The sequence below is a fragment of the Tamandua tetradactyla genome, chromosome 1 (assembly GCF_023851605.1).
Source record: "Tamandua tetradactyla isolate mTamTet1 chromosome 1, mTamTet1.pri, whole genome shotgun sequence".
Classification (NCBI taxonomy): domain Eukaryota; kingdom Metazoa; phylum Chordata; class Mammalia; order Pilosa; family Myrmecophagidae; genus Tamandua; species Tamandua tetradactyla.
In genome coordinates this window covers 21106475-21127549 of record NC_135327.1, presented here as the reverse complement: position 1 = coordinate 21127549, position 21075 = coordinate 21106475, and the positions used below count along the sequence as shown (strand labels likewise).

The window sequence follows — 21075 nt, the reverse complement described above, 5'->3', positions numbered from 1 at the left end:
GAGAAGGGCCATGTTCTTTTAATCCATACCTGTGGGTGCAAAGTATAGCAGATGGGCCTCTTGAATAGGTGGTTGTTTCAATTGAGTTGTGACTCACCCCATTCAAGGTGAGTCTTATTCCTCTTACTGGAGTCCTTTATAAGAGGATAAAGGATACACAGAAAAAGCCCAGAGAGCTGAGAAAAGCCCCAGAGAAATTAAGAGAGGACCCACAGAAGCTCAGAGAAGAAGCCACTGGAACCAGAAACTGAAAGCAACAAAACCCAGGAAAGAAGGACCTGTAGATGCCAGCCATGTGCCTTCCCATGTGACAGAGGTGTCCTAGATGCCAGCTGCCTGTCTTCAGAGTCCAGGTATCGTCCCATTGATACCTTGAGCTGGACATTTTCATGGCCTTAGAGTTGTAAACTTATAAGTAATAAATCCACATTGTAAAAGCCAACTCATTTCTGCTATATTGCATTCCAGCAGCTTTAGCAAACCTGCTTAGCTTTCAAACAGCCCAAGATAGTGGTTCTCAAAAGTGTGATTCTTGGTCCAGCAGCATCAGGGAACTTGATAAGAATGCAGATTCTCAGACCCACTTACAGACCTACTGAATCAGCCACTGTGGGGGGTGGGGGGTGGGTACCAATCTGTTTTAAAAGCCTTCCAGATGATTCTGATGCATGCCCAAGTTTGAGAACCATCAGTCTAGGACAATTCCCCTGACCAGAGACTGGTGGCAGGAAGGGCTTGTGACCCAGTTCTGGTGCAGTGGGGACTACTATGTGTTCCCCATGCCCCTCAGCCTTCTATAATAGATGCTTTCACTAGGCACATGGCCACCCTGAAACCCCTTACCTATGAACTTCTTGTCTTGGGAGATGAATTTTCCTTATTGTTGAAGCTGCCTTTGGTTGGGTAGTCTGTGACTTGCAGCCAAAAAAGCATCATCACTCATGCTCTGTGTGTTTTCTCAAGCTGCTCCCTCTGCCTAGAGTGACCACCCTTCCCCTCACCCTTCAAGGCTCTGCTTGAACGCTGCAGGCTTGGTGAATGGCTCCTTGATTCTGCCTTCCCCCAACGAGCTGCTTGCTTTGTAGCAAAGTTCTTTGCTTACGTGGTCTCTCTCTCTAGCCAGATCAGAGTCAGCATATGCTCTGCACACCTGCTGCCATTCCCCTCCTCCTGCCTGAGGGCAGGCATTGATAATCAATCACTTTGTCCTGCTGGGAATAGATCTGGTTTTATAATCCTTGACACAGCACTTCAGGCAGCCCCTGACAATAAACTGGGGGCACCTCAAAAGAGGTGAATCCTATTTGCCACAACTAAGTCTTTGAGAGTAGGTGCTTTGTTTTATTCATCGCTCTCTTTCTTTTTCGGCTCACAAATAATAATGTTATCACTGTGTGCTGCTGTTCTCATTAAACACTGCAGCACCTTTCTGAGACAGGCAACATCATTATCTGGCTCTTGACACATGAAGATGCTGAGGCTGAGACAGGTAACTTGTTCAAGGTTATGCACATTTGAACCTAGGTCTGTCTGACTCCAGCCACTTCAACTCAAGTTCACTGGGCACTTCGTCTGTTCCCCACCCCGGGGAGGCACTGTGGGGAATACAGAGTTCACTTCTGCTTCTGATGGCATCCAGAACACATATTGTTTTGAGATTCCCAGCAGTTCAGTGATGTTTGGAGTTAGTCCAGTAATAGTATATGCCCCAATTTTAAAGCTGGGGAAACTGAGGACCAGAGAGAGCCAGAGGCTTGCATAGGGCAGTCATAGAGGTGTCAGAGCTAAGAAACCACCTTTCACACTCTGCTGCCACTCTGAGGGTGAGAATCCTGTACTTGTTCAAAGGGTTAAGTGGGAGTTTTGATGCTGGGAGCAGGGTCAGGGAATTAGTTTACACATCCTGGCCTCTTCCTGTTGGCCCTGCAGGCTGAGAGGAGATCTCACTTCCTGCTGCTGGGAGGCAACTGTCAGGATGTGTAGCTGGCTGCAGGAGGAGCTTGCTACTCAGTAGCCTGGGCCATTTCCCCCTGGAGAGAGGGAAGGAGGAAGAGAGGAAAAGTGGATGGCTGGGAACCTGCTGTGGCCCTTACATCCAAAGGCAGCAGAGCAGGCCTCCCACAGACACTGACCCAGCACACCCATGCTTTCAAATCACTTTTAAAACAATTCCATGGGGGTGTAAGGGTAGTTCAGCGGTAGCATTTTCACCAGACATGTGGGAGACTCAGGATTGATTCCCAGTCCATGCACTTCCCCCAAAAATGAACAAACAAGCAAAACAAACAAACAAAAGTCAACAAATGGTGCTGCAATCACGGGATAACTCACATGGAAAAATAATGAAATGTGACCTCACCGTACAGTGTACCAAAAAAAAAAATTCTTTTTTCATGCATTAGCCCTACCCTTTACAATTTACAACCTCTTTCTCAACCATAGCTTGTGTCTTCCTGACTAGCAGGGCAGGGCTTTGGGGATGACAGACCCCTTTGGGAAGATGAGGGGGCAGAGCCCAGAGAAGTTACATAAGCAAATTAGCTCTAGACCTTGGGCCTCCAGAACCCAAGGGGTCATGGTGGAGCGTGGATGGGTTAATCAGGACCTTTCCAGCCACCTGGCCTGGAGGAATGGGGTACGCAGAACCTAGAGGTAAGGAATACTGGGCTTTAGATCCAGCTGGGCCAGAATTCCCAGGCCATTGTATTTACTATGTGTCTCCTCGGGGAAAGCTCTGTAGTTGAGCCACAGTTTTTAAAATCTGTATAACAGGGAGAAGAATAACCCTCCAACACTAAGAGATAAAATTTGTAAAGTGCTTGGCACAGATCCACAAAGAGGCCTTGCCTCCCTAATATTCTCCTATGAGATGGTAAAACAGCCCAAGGCTCACAGATACATAGGTGGGTAAATAGTTAAGATATATTGAGCACATAATGATGTGCCAGGAACTCTTCTATGTGCATTTTATCCTTACAACATCACTATGAAGTCACACTTGTATTGTGCCCATTTTATAGATGGGGAAACCAAGGCTTGAGTGGTTACAAGACTTGTCCAAGGTCACAACTCTAGTAAACGGCAAAGCCAAGATCTGAACCCAGGCAACCTGTTTCCTACCTTAATAGCTATTATTAATTTTTAAAAATCATAACTTGCTTAGACACAATATACTATAGTTTATAAAGCACTTTCTCATCTACAATTTCATTTATTTCTCACCACAGCAGCCCCAGGGAAAGAGGTAATGTTTATTCCAATGTATAGAGGGAGGGGGAAACTGAGGCTCGGAGGGGGGGAAACTGACTTTCCTTGCTAAGATCACACAAAGAGGTCAACTGCAGAAGAAGGGCTGGAACTTGAGATTTTCTGACTCCAAATTCTCAGCTCCCATATGGGGGATGTAGCCTCCACTCCAAACGCCAAATTCCCTCAATAACCACTTCTTCTGGCTTGAGGCCTCTGGGCTTTCTTGCCAAGACAGTTTCTCTGCCTGCTCCAACCTTCAGCTGTTGGGTACCAAGACTGCGACTTCCATACCCCCCAGGCCTCTGCTGCCTATCAGACCGGAGGTGTAGGAACTCCCAGCCCGCCTGCCTGGTGGAGTTTCCGACCAGGCAGGAAAAAGAACAAAAGAACGGGGGGGGGGGGGGGGGGGGCGGGGGTGTGTGGAGGGGTGGCCAGGAGGGTGGCAGGAGTACAGAGGACGCTTCGCCATGGAATATGAAGTCAAGAAAGGGAAGAAGGTAGGTGTGGAGGAGGGAGGCACGCAGGTACAGAAGCTGTCCCTGAAGCTGGGGAAGGGGGCAGCCTGGGGCGGGGGTGGAGGTGGGGCGGGGGGGGGGGGGGAAGCCCTGGGACAGCAAGTGGAATATTGAGGCCTTTTTTTCTCACTTGAAAGGACTTCTAGCTCTCAGGAAGCCAGATATTTGGGGCTCCAAACTCCTTAACCTGTTTCCCCGCTCTTAGCAGCCTCTGCCACCCCTGGAATGGACAGAGACCTTCCCAAGCAACTTGGTCAGACAGATTTAGTGTGGGAGATACTCCAGACATGCTTCTCTGGTGTTCCTGGTGGTTCCCTCCTGCAGCTTCTAAGGCAGAGGGATGGACAGACACCCACAGATCCCTTCCTCTGTTCCCCTCTTCCCCAGCTGCTCTGAAGCTGCCCATCCAAACTTATCTCCTGCCATGTTTCAGTCTACCCCTGTCCCCTCTCCATCTTTACATAAGGACCCTGCTCCTAAGGCCTCAGCCTGGGGGGGGTCACCTCCCCCACCCCCATTCCCCAGCCTTCCTGATTCTGAGAAGGCTTCTGGTCTAGGGTTCTCTGAGACCGCGTTTGGTCCTGGGTGACATTTCACCTGATTGTCTTTGGCAATCAGGGAACCCCTCAAATTCTAATTTCCATTTCCACAGAGCATGGTTCCCCGAGGGAACTGGGGTCAGGGCTGTTCTAAAAGGCTCCCATGTGAATCAGGGGGGGCTCAGAAGGAAGCCAAGGTAAATGTGCATGCTTGTTCTTGTTTTGTTTGTGTGATAGATATTTATCGGGTACTTACTATGCGCCGGGCACTTTGCGGTGAGCAAAGGCAGACAGGGTCCTTGCTTCCTCCCTGAGAACTCACAGTCTAGTGACGAAGCAAGTATTAATTTTTAAAAAATTAACATATAATTGCAAAAAGGGCATCATCCATAGTGCTGGGGAACAGTATATTAGGGCCCAGCTGTAGCCTGGTCAGTTTGAGTTGAAATTTTAAGAATGAAAGGAAAGAGAGGAGGGAAGGGTGTTTCAGGCAGAACAGCATATGCAAAAACCTGTGAGCGGAAGGAACATAACAAGGAAGGTGGACTGAAAGGCTTCAGTGTGGCTGGAGAAGGCAGGAGTGTGGGGTAAGATGAGGCTGGAGAGGTGGGCAGGGCAAACACTTTGTCAGGGCCACAGACTGTCGCCCTCCCTCCTGCCATCCCCCCCTACACCCACACACCCACATGCACAGGATAAAGTCCCAGCTCCATCACTGGCATTCAAGGCCTCATGACTTGTCCATCTCATAACCTAGCCCCACAGACAGCACAATGCTTCTCCAGGCTCATCCTCACTGGCCCCTCTAATGCTGTACCCCAGGCAGTATGTCTCCCGTTTCTCAGAATTTGCTCATACCTCACCCAGGTTCCATGACATTGGTTCTCAAACTTGAGCTGAGTAAACATCAGAATTGCCTAGAGGGTTGGTAAAACATAATCACTGGCTCCACCCCCAGAATCTCTGATTCCAAAGTCTGGGAAGGGCCTGAGTATTTGCATTTCTTCCAGTTCCCAGGGGCAGCTCCTGCTGGCGGTCCTGGGGCCACACGTTGAGAACAGGCCGGTCCAGACACAGGCTCCTCAAGGTGTGTTGTGCAGACCACCAGCAGCAGCAGCAGCAGCTGGGTTTGTTAGAAATGCAGTCTTGGGCCCCCATCCAGACCTACCGAGACAGAACTGTGAGCCTAGTAAACTCTGAGACTCACTAGTTGATTGACACGGTGGAACCCATGAGATTTAGATTCTGCTGGTTTGGGCTGGGACCTGGAACCTGTACTTTTAGCCTTACTTCAGACCATTTTTTATGCAAACGTCCCTTAGATTATACTTGCACTTACTTATTATTTCCAACTTTTAGGAAAGCACAGAGAATAGCCTAACAAGTACCTGTGCACCCACCCTCCATGGATCCTAATGTTTTTTTGTGCTTGCCCCAGTCTAGGCCCATCCCTTAAACCTGGGCCTGGGCGTTGGCAGGGGCCGCACCTTTACGTGGATGCTCAGAAAGGCGGTTTTGGAGCCAGACTGCCCAGGTGGAACATCACCACTTCCAGCTGGTGATCTCACCACCTAGTTCCCTCTCTGAGGCTTAGTTTCTCCATCTGTAAAACAGGGATCCCTGAAGCAGCCTTCCGCAGCGTTTTTGTGAGAATTAAATTAGGTAATCTAAGTAAACGGTAAGCACAGTAAGTGCTCAAGAATGTCGGTTGCCGCTATCAGGGTTATTCTTCTGTCCCCCCCCAGGGCTTTGTGTCCCCCATCCGAAGGCTAGTGTTCCCCAAGGCCGGGCGCAGGGCAGCCTTTCGGAGCAGTGTGAGCCGCCGGCCACTGCACTCGATGCCCCTGTATCCCCCCGACTACCTAATCGACCCCCAGATTCTGCTGTGTGACTACCTGGAGAAAGAGGTCAAGGTGCGTGTTGGATGGGGGGCGGGGTGGAACATTTTGGAGGAGAGACTTTACCTCCCCTGCCTACCCCCCTCACCGATCCCAACCAGCCCTGCCTGATACAGGGGAAGCTGTGGCTCATGGGATAGAGGCCTGGGTTCAAGTCAGCCTTGCCCCTGCCTCATGCTATATACCCTCAGCAAGTGACCTTCACACACTGGGCCTCCGTGTACCATCTCAACATGGGGTCTCCAGACCTACCCCCAGAAGAAAATGGACTGGAACGTGTTCTCTGCATTGGAAGTCCTACCTTCCTGTGAGAACTTCTTTTTCTGTAATACTTCATTTTTTAGAGATGTTTCAGCTTTGCAGAAAAATTGCACGGAAAGTACAGAGTTCCTAAATTCTCCCTTTCCCCCTCTTCCAGTTTCCCCAATTATTGATATCTTGCATTGGTGCAGCACATTTGTTACAAATGAACCAAAACTGATACATCGTTATTAACTAAAATCCATAGTTGACATTAGGATTCATTTTTGGTGTTGTACAGTTCTATGGTTTCCACAAATGCAGAAGGTCACGCATCACTGTTACAGGGTCACACAGAATGGATGTGTTGCCCTAAAAGTGCCCTATGCTCCATCACTTCATCCCTCCCCCATTCTCCTGAACCCTGGACAACCACTAATCTTTTTACTGTCTCTATAGTTGTGCCCTTTTCCAGAATGTTCCATAGTTGGAATCGTACAGTATATAGCCTGTTCGGACGGGCTTCTTTCACTTAGCATCTGGTGAAATTTTACTGCAGTTACATTGTTGTTACTCTGGCATTGTCCAAATTAAAAGAATCCATCTCAGCAAGCCACAAAGGACATTAATGACTCAAGGGCTTTCCTTCTTTTTCGTGATACCTTGAGGGAGCAATGGGGGATCCTCATTTAGCCAAGGAAGACTGATATGGGGGTAGGGCTGTCAGATTTAGCAAATAAAAATACAGGCCAGGGTGGGCCACGGTGGCTCAGCAGGTAAGAATGCTTGCCTGCCATGCCCTAGGACCCGGGTTCGATTCCTGGTGCGTGCCCATGTTAAAAATACAGGCCAGCCCACGAAATTTGAATTTCAAATAAATAATGAATACTTTTTTTGGTACAAATTCAAAATCTGCATGGGACTAAAAATACTGAATAAGTACTTGTTTTTCTGAAATTCAAATTTAACTGGGAGTCCTGTATTTTATCTGGCAACCCTATGCAGATGTAAAGCTAATTGTAAATGAATGTACTAAAAAATTGGGTACTAAAATTTCATTTGGAAAAAAAAAGAGGAGAAAAGGCTTGGTTGGTGGAATTTTGCCTAAAATAATAAAAAGTGAAAAATAACAAAAACAGTTAATTCTTATAACGAATAACATTTAAACTATAATTGCAACTATTAGTTAACTTTAAGAATGAACAATAAATTTATTGATTTTGGCATCATTTTTCTGACAAAATTTTATGTGAATTCGATACAATATTCTCCTCTTCCCATTCGACTTTTGCAACAAAATGATAAAGAGGGCCAGGGATTCACACAGACAGTTGACACTGGTGCTGAGGGTGGAGACAGCCACTCAGGACAAATGGAAATTTACAGGTCAGTTCTCTTGTGCAATTATAGTGGCTTTTGTTCCGTGGAGGGACCGCATAGCTACCAAGACTAAATAACTATGTCTCAAGACAATATGTCCTAGCAGTTGAGAGTGTAAGCACTAGACAGTGGGTGACTCACCTGGGCGTCCATTCTGCCCTTTCTGAATGTATGTATAATCTTGGGCAAGGTGCTTAGCCTCTCTGTGCCTTGGTTTTCCCATCTTCAAGCTGTGTACATAAAACACTTGGAACTGTTCCCGGCTCCTAGTAAGGGCTCAATAAGTTATCCTCAGGTTATTATCAATTCAGATATTTCTGAACCTACCAATACAGCGTCAATGAGGTGGCCAGGGTCCTCCTCCAAGGCTTCAGATTTCTCTCTGCCCTCGCCCCCACACCCAACCCGTTTCCCACGCAGTTCCTAGGCCACCTCACCTGGGTGACCTCCTCCCTGAACCCCTCCAGCCGGGACGAACTTCTGCAGCTGCTGGACACCGCCAGGGTGAGGTTCTGGTGGGAAGGGGGAGGGAGGGGGCTCCTCGACTCCTTCTCCCTTCCCGCCTCGCGGCCCTGTCGGGGCTCAGGAGGTCCCACCCACCCTGCAGCAGCTGAAGGAGCTGCCGCTGAAGACCACGGCGGAGCAGGACAGCATCCTGAGCCTGTCGGCCCGCTGCCTGCTGCTCACCTGGCGCGACAACGAGGAGCTCATCCTGCGTATCCCCACGCATGAGATCGCCGCCGCCTCCTACTTGCAGGACGACGCGCTGCACCTGCTTGTGCTCAAGACCGGTACAGAGGGCGGGGCCTGGCAGGAGGCGGGGCCTGGCAGGAGGCGGGGCCCGGAAGGAGGCGGGGCCCGGCAGGAGGCAGGGCCTGGCGGGAAGCAGCCTGCGCGGGGAAAGGGCAGGACCACTTCCATGATGGGAGGGGGCGGGACCCGAGGCTTCGGGGGCGCCTGAGTGTGGGTGAAAGGGCTGCCGAAGAAGTCCTGGCCATAATACTCAGACTACAGGCCGGCCGGGGCCATATGCAAGAAGTCGGAGCCCGAGATTGAGGAGGAAAAGTGGGCGGCCTGGTAGCCGAGCCTGGGGGGAGTGGTGAAGCCGGAATCCTAAGGCCAGAAGGGCCCGAAGTTAAAGGGCGCGATGAAGGGAACCAGGCCACTCCCCTCAGAGGTTAGGGACACAGCTAGGTGGGGCCTGGCTAGGGGAGGGGACCTTACGCCGGGGCGGGGGAGGGGGCGGCGCTCAAGGCTGGGGGCGCTGGGGGTAGGGTCCGACCGCGCCAAACGTGGGGCGGGGTCTGAGGCCCGGGGCGAGGTTGAGGAGGGTGGGGAAGCCGGAATCCCGAGAGGGGGTCCTGAAATGGGACAGAGTCGGAAGTTCAGGTTGCTGAGGGAAGGGACACCCTGACCACCGTCCTCAGACAAGAAGACAGGGTCTGAGGCGAGGGAAGCGGAGGCGGGGTGGGGTGGGTGGAAGGGCCTGGCCACGCTACCCAGAGAGTAGGCGTGGGGCCTGAAATTAGGGCTGGAACCCGAGATTAAGAGCTAGGAGAGAGGGGGGCTGGACTCACTACTCTGGGGACTGGAGTGAAGCCTGAGGCTAGGCGCGGAGCCTACCCCACAGTTCTGCAACCCCGAGTCCCACAGCCTGAGACTCCGGGAGGAGCCTGAAGCTCAGGGAGGGTCCAGAAGCTCGGGGCGGGGCCTGAGGCTCGGGGCGGGGACTGAGGCTCGGGGGCGGGGCCCGAAGGTATGTTAGCGGTTTAGGGGCGTATGCGGCCGTGCTACTCTTGCTCCCCGGCGGGCCTGAGGCCTGGGTTGGGACCTAGTGCGGCGGGACCTCCAGGCTGAGGGTTCAGCCCCCGTCCCTTGGGCTCGGGGAGAGAGCTCTTAGCCCGATCACCTGTGGTTGACGGTCACCCGGCCTCTCCTAGGTCTGGGCGTGGACCCTGTGCCGGCAGGTGTGGACGCCAGCCCCGGCGGCGCGGGGCGCGACCCTGGCCCGCCGGGCGCAGCGCCCGAGAGGCGGCGGGTGGGCACCACGGAGCGGCGCCACACCATCTGCAGCCTGGACTGGCGGATGGGGTGGGGTGGGGGCGCGGGCGCCGAGGCCCGGGCTGGCGGAGGCGGTGGCGGCAGCCTGGAGCGCCAGCGCGCGGGAGTGCGGGCGTCGGGCAGCTGGGAGCGGCGGCAGACGTTCAGCGGGAGCTGGGAGCGGCGGCACGGCGGCGGCGGCGCGGGGAAGCCGGGCGGCAGCTGGGAGCGGAGGCAGGCGGGCGCCGGCGGCAGCTGGGAGCGGAGGCAGGCGGGCGGCGGCGGCGGCGGCAGCTGGGAGCGGCGCCACCCCGGCCCTAACCCGCTGGACCCTCAGGACCCCAGTCCCGACGCCTACTGCAACCTCGTCATCCTGGCTGTAGCTAACAGGGTGAGCTCCAGGGCACCCTGCGCCTTGGCATTGCCCCGAGGCGAGCTCGGGGGAAGTATGGGCGTGGTCTCTTCCTCCATTCACGAGGTTCCTGGGGGTGCCCCGACCTCTTCTCCCTCCTTCACCCCCATTCAAGACTTCAGGTACTACCTGTGTGTCTGTGACAACAAACATTCCTAAATTCCAGTCCTGGACACCTTACCCTGGGCTCTCCCACTGGGGCGAAAACTCAAGTGGCCAAAGCAGGCTTTATCTAACGCCCTGCTCCAGGCCTGAGCCTGCAACGCCGTCAGTTAGCACGGCCACAGTAACAGTGACGATGGCACTAATGGAGTGCCACCCCCCACCAGACACGGAAATAGCATGAACTCATTTAAGCCACAACAGTCCCAAAAGGCAGATATTACTATCCCCGTTCTATAGAGAGGGAAACTGCGTCCTACAGGTTAAGTACCTTATGCAAGCTCACACAGCAGGCAATGCTGACTTCAAGATTTAGAACCTAGGAGTTCTGTCTGTATTCTTGGTACATGTGGCAGTTGCCCAAGGCCTTACTGCCATTCTCACCTTCTTTACTTCCCCCACCCTCCACATTCATCCTTGTTTTTTTTTATTTGACAATATTTGTTGAGTGCCAACCCTGTGCTAGGCATTGGGCTGAGTGCTATGCATGCAGAGGCAAACAAGATATTTGGTGATCTCCCTTAAGAAGCTCGCAGTCTGGCAGACACTTTTAAGCCCAAACCTTCTAAGCTTTTCCTCTGACCCACGGTCACTGCCTCCCTCTGTACAAAATGAGTGGTGGACAAAACAGACATGGTGCTTGTCTAGAGAGAGATGGACAATCAATTAAACTCGAACACTGCAACTGACTCCCTCCTCCTCCAAACACCTTCTCACTTGGCTTCCAGGTCTCCTTATTCTCCTGGTTTCCTGCCTACTTCCCTGGCTGCTCCTTCTCAGGAGCTGGCTCCTTCACTTCTCTCTAGTCTCTGAAGGTGGGAGTACCCCAGGTTTAGTGCTTGATCATCTTCTCTCCTTCATCTACCCTCATTTCTAGGTGATCTCATCTAGTTTCATGGCTTTGAGAATATTGTGCTTCCCACGATTTATTTCTTGCCACATCCAGACATCCATTTCCACACAGCATCTCCATGTGAAGGTCTAATGACCACCATAAACCCAACGTGCCAAAGCTGAGATTTTTGTTTATTGTTGTCTTATTTTTTTATTAATTTTTTTTTAATTTTAAATTTTTAAAAAAAATGTGACAAGAAAGAAACACAAACATTCTTAACATATAACCATTCCGTTCTACACATATAATCAGTAATTCACAATATCACCTAGTTGCATATTCATCATCATGGTCATTTCTTAGAACATTTGTATCCATTCAGAAAAAGAAATAAAAAGACAACAGAAAAATAAAATGAAAACAGAAAAAAAAATTTTACATACCATAGCCCTTACCCCTCCCTTTCATTGATCACTAGCATTTCAAACTAAATGTATTTTAACATTTGTTTCCCCTATTATTTATTTTTATTCTATATGTTCTACTCGTCTGTTAACAAGGTAGATAAAAGGAGCATCAGACACAAGGTTTTCACAATCACACACTCACATTGTGAAAGCCATATCATTATACAATCATTCTCAAGGAACATGGCTACTGGAACACAGCTCTACATTTTCAGGTAGTTCCCTCCAGCCTCTCCATTACATCTTGAATAACAAGGTAATATCTACTTAATGCGTAAGAATAACCTCCAGGATAACCTCTCGACTCTGTTTGGAATCTCTCAGCCATTGACACTTTGTCTCATTTCACTCTTCCCCCTTTTGGTTGACAAGGTTTTCTCAATCCCTTGATGCTCAGCCTCAGCTCATTCTAGGGTTTTTCTCAATCCCTTGATGCTGAGTCGCAGCTCATTCTAGGATTTCTGTCCCACGTTGCCAGGAAGGTCCACACCCCTGGGAGTCATGTCCCATGTAGACAGGGGGAGGGTGGTGACTTTGATTGTTGTGTTGGCTGGAGAGAGAGGCCAATCTGAGCAACAAAAGAGATTCTCTTGGGGGTGACTCTTAGGCCTAATTTTAAGTAGGCAAAGCTGAGCTCTTGATCTTCTCCAAAACCTGCTCCTCTCTCCATCTCCCCTCTCCATCAATGGCAGCCCTGTCCTTCTACTGCTCTGGCCAAAATCTTGAATCATCTCCAGCTCCTCTCTCTCTTACACATCCGCTCTGCATATCCTATTGGTTCTATTTAAAATATATAATCATATATTTATATCCTCTTCTTCCCCACCTTCCTCTGTCTACACCCAGGTTCGTGCCTCATCTCACATCTAGATCATGCAATCTAGATGTACTGCAATCTACTTCATCACCGGCTTGCCCCTTGCTTACAGTTTGCTCAGACAGAGAAGTTCTCTTTTATTTATTTACTTTAATATTTTTATTGAGATATCTTCACACGCCGTACAATATACAATCAATGGCTCACAATATCATCATATAATTGTGTATTCATCACAATGGTCATTTTTAGAATATTTGCATCACTCCAGAAAAAGAAATAACAAGAAAAAAACATATATCCCATACCCCTTATTCCTCATTCTCATTGACCACTAGTAATGCAATCTACCCCAATTTTTTTTTTTACCTCTTATCCCTATTATTTATTTTTGTCCTTATTTTTTTGCTCATCTGTCCATACCCTGGATAAAGCGAGCATCAACTAGAAGGTTTTCACAATCACAGGGTCACATTGTCAAAGCTATATAGTTATACAATTGTCTTCAAGAATCAAGGCTACTGGAACACAGTTCAACAGTTTCAGGTACTTCCCTCCAGCCACTCCAATACAGCATAAACTAAAAAGGAATATCTATATACTAGATTAAAATAACCTCCAGGATAACCTCTCACCTCTGTCTGAAATCTCTCAAATGCTGAAACTTTATTTTGTCTTGTTTCCCTCTTCCCCCTTCGGTCAAGAAGCCCTTCTCAATGCCATGATGCCAATTCCAAACTCATCCCTGAGAGTCCTGTCCCATACAGAGCAGTTCTTTTAACACAGATGTCATACTGTATCAGTGATCACAGTTCTTGGATGACTCCCCATTTCACTCAGATTAAAGCTAGCACCCCACGGCAACCGGTAGCAGTAACTATAATGAATCTAAACTTTTGGTACATTTAATTTCTCTTTCTACTGGTTATCATGAGACCAGGATTCTAGCCCCACATAGTCACTTGCCCTCTCTGGAATTCAGCTTCCATACCTGTAAATTGAACTAAATAAGGATTTATTTTAGATTAGCTTCAGGAGGGTACATGAATCCCCCCAAAATTTGGGGTTCATGTGTACATTTTTCAAGGAAGAGGAGCCAGAGTTGTCACTGGATTCCAAAAAGTTCCCAAGACTCAGAGAGTGGCCATATAATTTTGATGGGAAATGTCTTTAAAGTAGATTTAAAGGGTCTGTAGTGTGTGTATGGTTCTGGGAGCCTCCTCGCACTTTGTTTGAAAGCAGGTGGCATCCTGGTCGGTGGTGAAGCCTGAAGCTCTCTCTCCTCCCTCTTTGAGCCAGGATGCTGCTGAGGAGTCCTGCGCCCTCATCTGTCAGGTCTTCCAGATCATCTATGGGGACCAGAGCATCGAGTGCGTGGACCGGGCCGGCTACCACTACACTTCCACACCTGAACGGCCATGGCTCTGCAGCCGCAGTGAGTACCCGAACCCCAGCCTCCCTCCCAAGAAACATCCCCAACATCTTTAGGGGGCCTGACATCTATCACAACAATAGAGTCCCCTGATATATTAAAATAAAGCATCAATTTTCATGGTAACCTTGAACCTAGCTTTTTCACAGATGTTCGGTTTATCAAATTCAAAATGAGACCCACAAAGCTGAACTTTTATCTCTTTTGTTTTTGGTTTCCCTGCTTTGCAGACACTTAAGCACATGCATTGTCTCCTTACTGAGCATCCAGCTCCACTCAGACTCTGGGTCAAAACCAAAATTACCAGACGGGGACTTGGATGCAGTCAAGGGCTAGAGTGAGAATGAGAAGAGTAGAGACATTTATTGAGCACTGACTGTGCCAAGTATAAAAGCAGTGTGCAAAGTGATATTTAATTTTCAAAGCAACCTTGTCTGTCCCATTTGCCACCATATCTCCCACATCTAGCAATGGATCCAGTGCATCATAGATGCTTAAGAAGTATTTTTTGAGTGGATGGAACAACTCCATGAGGGCTTATGATTCCAGTTTTACATGTGAGGACATTAAGGTTCAGAATAGTCAATAGACTTGCCCAAGGTCACACAGCTGATAAGTGGCAGAACCAGGTCTGTTTGTTTCTAAAGCTTCTGTCTGCTACAACCTCCTCCCTGTGCTGCCTTCAAGGCCATTAGAGGGATTCCCTCATCCACAGAGCCTCCATGAAGTTCCTGTTTGCCTAGCTCTGGCAACAGGGAGCTGGCTCTTTCCTGCTGGAGGCACTGCCATTTTTGGAAGCTGTGCTTGTTGGGAAATTGGGAGAGTTAATCAGCTCCCAAAGAGCTGATGGGCAAATAAATGAAATGATTCAGCAAATATTTCAGCAAATTCATTCATCCAACAGATATTTATTGAGCACCTATTGCGCATCAGATCCAGAACTAATCAGCAGGATGTACTGGTGAGCAAAGCCAGATGTGGCCCTTGCCCTCACAGAGCTTCCATCTGCTGAGGCTAGTCAACAATAATTAAATAATTATACAAATAAATATATGCCCACACACTGTGCTGTGAGTACACAGAGTGAGGAACTGGACTCGCCTCTTAGTCCAGGGAATATCCATGAGAAATTGACACTGAGTGAGCCAAGATCTGAAGAGTGAGGTTAATAACTCAGCTTAATAGAGAGCAGAGCTAGGAGCAGGACGAGTTCTCTGTGAATGGTGCTTCTTTCTTCTTAAGATTTTGAATTCCTTCCCCCTCATAGAGTTTTTTTTTTACCTTGCCACTAACACACACAGTTTACAAAACACTCCTACACCTGTTCCCCCATCTGCTCTTGCAAGACCCGGGGAGGTAAGCAGGGAGGTGGTATTGTCCTGACTTCGGGGAGTTGAGGACCAGTAGAGGGGAGGTGAGTTGTCCAAGTTCAGCTGTGTGTTGGTGCCAGGGCAGTTCTAGACCTCAGGGTGGGGCTGAGGTTGGAGCCTTGGGGAACCAGGGATGCAGGTCCCTGCTTTACCACCTTCTGACAGCCCCTCTGTCTGCTGGCCCCAGGTGAGAGCTGCCGCACGGATGGGACTTATGCCTATGACGCCGACTTCAGCTGCTGCAGCTCCTTGTGGGTACTGCCCTCCTCAGGGACCCCACTCTTGCTTCCCCACCCACCGTGCACAAACAGGGTCCTTCTTCCGACTGTTCTTGGGCTCCTTGGGCAAAAGAGTATGGGAGAAAGTGACCGAACCCTGATTTGAGATACTGGACACTGGGTGTGAGAGATAAACTGAGCCCTCCAGGCTTTGTTGAGCTTATAGGCTTCAGATCCCTGAGAGAGACCCAGGGGACATCCAGAACCCAGAAAGAGGTCCATGTGGACCTGAGGTTCCCTCCCTGTCATCCAAGCACAGTGTCCTGCAGAAACCAAAATCACAGCTAATGCCAAAAAAGAATTTTCGTTTACTCTAGGTTTGGCTCCATTTAACAGAAAATCCTAATGAAAAGTAGCTTAAATAAGATAGAAGGTTTCTCTCCCCCCACTCTCACGTAAAATAAACCAGGAGGTAGCTTGTTCAGGGCCCAGACTTCTCATTTCCTTCCCTCCCCTCCTTGGCACCTGCTTAAGTCCTCATAGATCAAGAGGGTGGTTACAGCTCCAGCTATCACAGTGACATGTCAGGGGCCTCTTTAAAGAGCTTTGCTGGAATTCACACCTGACAACTTCTGCTTAGATCTCATTGGCCAGCACTTGGTCACTTGGCCAGAACTAGCAGCGGGCAAGGCTAGAAAATATAGCTTTAACCATTTTTTTTTTCAGTTGGGGACATTTTTCAGGATTCTGTTCAGGGTGACCAACAATCCCTATTTGCCCAGGATTAAAGGTTTTCCCAGGATGAAAGATTTCCAGTGCTAAAATCAGTAATGTCCTGAGCAAACTGGGATGAGTTGGTCACCCTAATTCTGTTATTAAGGATTTTGGATAGGCAATTCACAGACTCTGCCAGTGATATTTATTCTACATCTACATTTGTTCCATTTTAGTAGCAATAGATTTGCCTTCCTAATACTGTGTGTCTTTAGGCCAATCTTTATAGGACCTGGTATCTGCTGGAAATGAAAATCATCATCATCAGGAGTCGCCTGTATTGAACTTGCTGTGTGCTGTTGTGTACATTATTTTTAAAAATCAACACAGCAACTTTACAATTGGTACTGTTTATTTATTGCTTATAGTTTATGGCTCTAAGGCCTTATAAATATTAACTCCTCTAATTCTCATGATTTTAATAATCCCACTTTACAGTTAGGGAAACTGAGGAGTGGAGAAGTTAAGTAGCTTGCCGAAAGTCAAGCAGCTAGTAATTATAGGCCAAGAGTTTGAACTCAAGCAGGCTGGTACCAGAATCCACACTCTTAACCACTAAACTATACCGCTTCCCTGTAGGTGACAGTGGAAGAAGGTTCTAGAACAACTCTAGAGACCAAGAAGCAAGAGCCCAAGGTTGACTTATTTATTTATTAAACAATATTTGTTGAGTACCTACTAGGTGCCAGGCACTGTGCTGAGTGCTGGGTGTACAGTAGGGAACAAGACAGAAGGTTAAGAACCATTCCTGGCACACAGTAAGCATTCCACAGATTAAAAAAAAAAAACAGGGTGCCTGCTCTTGCAGAGTTTACAATCTAGCATGGGCCAATGAAATCACTATTTTATGGCAATAAGCACAAAAGAGCAGTGTAGGATGCTGTGAGAGAAAAGGGAACCCCACCACCTCTGCGGAGTTAGGAGAGTCTTTCAGAGGACGTGACACCTGGAGAGTGAAAGGGAGTGGAACCTTCTCCGTAGAGGGTATAGCAAGTGCAAGGATTCTAAAGCAGGAAACGGCTGGGTGTGTTTGAGGAGCAGCCAGGAGGCTACTGTGGCTGTGGCAGAGAGTGTGAAGGAAAGAGTGGTTGGAAAGAACGTTGGGGTGGGGGCATTTCAAAATGTCATGTATAGACCACATTTAAGAGAGGGCCTAACTCAGTCTAGTGTGATCAGGGAAAGCTTTCCTGAGATGACATTTCAGATTGAGTGATGAGTAAGAGCTGAGCAAAAGGTAGGGAGAGGCATTCCAGGCAGAGGGAACAGCATGGAAGGGAACTGGCCCAGAAGTGAGAAGGTACATGAAGCATTATAGAGGGAAAAGGAGAAGGCAGGGTGGCTAGGGCACAAAGAGCGAGGGGGAGCATGGTGAGACCCGAGGCTTGAGAGATGGTGAGGGACCAGATCATGCAGGGTCTTGAAGGCCAAAGAGGCTGGGATGAGGCCACAGGCCCAGAGCATTCGTAGTTGTGCCCTCCCACCTTCAGCCTGCCCCCAGGGAAACGAGCTGGGGGGTGGTGAGTGAGGGCCCCTTTTCACCTGCAGCAATGGCTCCCAGGACACCTTTGAAGCATGTTACAGCGGCACATCCACGCCCTCTTTCCATGGCTCCCACTGCAGCAGCAGCGACCACAGTGGCCTGGGCCTTGAGCAGCTGCAGGATTACATGGTGACGGTGAGCTGGGGCCGGCAGTGGAGGCAGCCCAGGCAAAGGCCTGAAGGCTGCAGAAGACATGGGAATGTTTCAGGAATCATGAATGATATAACTGAAGCATAAGACCTCAGAGGTCAGGATGGAAGAAGAGGTTAGCAGAGTAAACTGAGGCCGGCTTGTGGGAGGCCTTACAACATGCCCTCTAGCACCATTCTAAGCCCCTTTCATGCATCCTCTCTTTACACCCTTACAGCAATGCCACAAGGGAGGTACCATCATTGTCCTCATTGCAGATGAGGATACCAAGGGTCAGGGAGGTTGTCACCTCCCCAAGATCACAGAGCTGATTAGCGAAGGGGCCAGAATTTGAACTCAGGCAGCTGAGTTCATGTTCCATTCCTAGGATACAGCCCAAGGGGTCTGGATTCTCCCAGGTTAGGCCACGGAATAGTTTTCCGAGGGGGCTAGGTCAGAGGTGTCCAGGTTGAGGGTGGGTAGGTGCTGCTCCCTGGGACTGACCTTGAATGGTGTCCCCCACAGTTGCGGAGTAAGCTGGGGCCCCCCGAGATCCAGCAGTTTGCCCTGCTGCTGCGGGAGTACCGGCTGGGTCTGCCCATCCAAGACTACTGCGCAGGCCTGCTGAAGCTCTACGGAGATCGGCGCAAGTTCCTCCTCCTTGGTGAGCCCCCTGCCCTCTTCCCGAGGGGTCGGCCGAGGCTCCTCCACCCTCCATGCCGGTCCTGGTCAGGCACCAGGTTGGGAGTGTTTCCTCCTTATCCTGCATCCTCCCCACAGCTGTGGATAAGGCCAGGATTGGGAAATCTGTGGGGCAGATGAAGAGACCGAGGTGCGGAGAGGGGAAGGGACTTGCCTGCAGTCAGTCCCAGTGCCAGGAAGCAGAGTTAATGAGAACAGAGCATGGGTGTAGCCATTTCATCTTCACAGCAAAGCTGGGGGGCGAGGGGAGGGTGATGATTCTCCCCATTTTACCCTATACAGTACTGGGGCTAAGAGAGGTTGAGGAACTTATCCAGGGTCACACAGCTGATAGGGAAGGTTCATAATAACAACTGAAACAACAGTACCAATAAGCTAACACATACCTGGCAGGTACAGGGTGCTAAGTATCAGCTCATTAAATGCTCACAGTTCTGGGAAGCAGATATCATTATTTGCCCTCATTTTGTAGATGAGGAAACTTAGGCTCAGAGAAATGAAGTGGGAAAGTCCTGTAGCTAGTAAGTAGGGATGGAAATTAAACGAGCTAACTTTTATGGGGTGCTCAGTGTGCCACATACCTTGATATTTAACCCTCACATTCCTACTAGGAGATTGGGTACAATTATCTCAATTTTATAAGTGAGAAAAGCGAGGCTCGGCAGGTATTTGATGGAGCCACACAGCTAGCAAATGGAAACATAACAATGGTAATAGAGGTAATGATAATCCTCCCCATCAGCATATAACATGTACTGGACATTTACTGTGTGCTGAGCCTTATGTCATTAGTATCTGGCTCAGAGAAGTTAAGGAACTTGCATGAGGCCACACAGCCAGTGAGCGGCAGAGCGGGGTTTGGACTTCGCTGTCCGGCGCGGGTGCTCACTACGCGGGAGGGGAAGGGGCTGAGCTCCTAGGAACACGCCGCCCGCCCCGCAGGGATGCGGCCCTTCATCCCGGACCAGGACATCGGCTACTTCCAGGGCTTCCTGGAGGGCGTGGGCATCCGCGAGGGCGGCATCCTCACCGACAGCTTCGGCCGCATCAAGCGCAGCATGAGCTCCACATCGGCGTCGGCAGTGCGCAGCTACGGCGGCGCGGCCCAGCGGCCCGAGGCGCAGGCCTTCCACCGCCTGCTGGCCGACATCACGCACGACATCGAGGCGCTGGCCCCCGATGACGACGAGGAGGGCGACGCCGAGGAGCCCCGGGGCTCCCTGGGCAGGGGCGAGGCACCCGAGGACAACTACCTATAGCCGCCCCCATGCGGAAGACCCTGGCTCTGAGCCTCACGCGCTCGTGCCCGTGGACCCTCACCTCCAGGACCCCCCCCCCCCTCACTCCCAGCAGAGCCTCCACTCCCAGCAGGGCTCAGTCTGCACCCCCCGGGCAGCGAGCCCTGCCACACCGAGACTGTCCTGCGGGGGGCGGGCGAAGCCTGGCCATGACCATGACATCGGCCAGTCCCCGGGACTCAGCAAGCCCTACTGGCGGCCTGGGGAGGGGTAGAGGGCCTGTTTGGCCCGGCTCACCGGCCCCAGGACATCCTCCCCCCACCCCCCACCCCGTACCCCGCGACTCCGCAGCAGGCGCCACCTGCTGGTAGACCGAGAAAAGAATCCCTAGACTCCAGAGGCCTCGGTTAGTCTTCTTTTCCAGTTTGGGAAACTGAGGTTCAATAGAGGGGGGCGGATCAGGAGGTGGAATCTCCTGATTTTCCTCAGACATCCCTCGAGCTGAGCATACTAAGTAGTACGGATGGTTATTTAAGGCTGCCTCCTCTGCTTGTGGCAGGAGGTGGGACATCAGAGTGGACCAGTTTTTCCTCAGCTGAGGACTGACTCAGAGACCTGTGATCTGGGCTCACCCATCTGAACAAGTGCTTCACCCATAGTGGATCTCGGCTTTGGAGGCAGCAGACCCAGGGCTCCCCTCTGGCTCGTGTCCCAGCCTCTCTGTGCCTCCCACTTCCTCATCTGCATCTAATGAGGATCATCCTACTTCCCATTAATTCCCACAATGGTAGGTTGTGGGGGTTAATGAAAGTCAAGACCTTTGTGGCATCCAGCATGTGACGGGTACTCAATAAATGGTGATCCCTTCCACACCAGACATTCTCTGACTCGGTTTACCTGTCTTGTCTGAGTACACTGAGATGGGACTGAGGTAGGGGTGAGGTGTAAGGAGACCCTGAGAGAGCACAGAGCTCTGTTACAGCCTAGCTCTGTGATCAAGCCCAAATGGGAAAAACCAAGACACCACACACAGCCATGGGGGGGATGGGGAGGGCAGTTGGAGAGGTAGTGAGGTAGGATATGACCACAAAAGATACAGCCTCAGCAAAGGCTCAGAG

At 50.2% G+C, this 21075-nt stretch overlaps 1 protein-coding gene across 2 annotated transcripts; it reads left to right on the top strand.

Moving 5' to 3' along the window:
• Positions 1-3674: 3674 nt before the first annotated feature.
• On the top strand, positions 3675-20827 carry CCM2L (CCM2 like scaffold protein). 2 transcript variants are annotated; one of them, XM_077111804.1, is made up of 10 exons: positions 3675-3746; positions 6049-6216; positions 8242-8325; positions 8429-8612; positions 9762-10252; positions 13854-13989; positions 15544-15607; positions 17894-18023; positions 18543-18681; positions 19662-20827. In XM_077111804.1, exons 1-10 carry the CDS (start codon positions 3717-3719, stop codon positions 19976-19978), a joined length of 1743 nt encoding a protein of 580 aa, XP_076967919.1. In that variant the 5' UTR covers positions 3675-3716; the 3' UTR covers positions 19979-20827. The 2 variants fall into 2 exon arrangements, with proteins under 2 accessions (XP_076967919.1, XP_076967927.1); XM_077111812.1 differs by lacking the exons at positions 15544-15607; positions 19662-20827 and having other exon boundaries at positions 18543-18653.
• The last annotated feature ends 248 nt before the right edge of the window (positions 20828-21075 follow it).

Coding starts and splice junctions, on each gene's coding strand:
- CCM2L (XM_077111804.1), top strand. CDS start 3,717: ATGGAATATGAAGTCAAGAAAGGGAAGAAG. Junction 8,326..8,428: donor AGCTGCTGGACACCGCCAGG/GTGAGGTTCTGG, acceptor CCCACCCTGCAG/CAGCTGAAGGAGCTGCCGCT. Junction 10,253..13,853: donor TCCTGGCTGTAGCTAACAGG/GTGAGCTCCAGG, acceptor TCTTTGAGCCAG/GATGCTGCTGAGGAGTCCTG.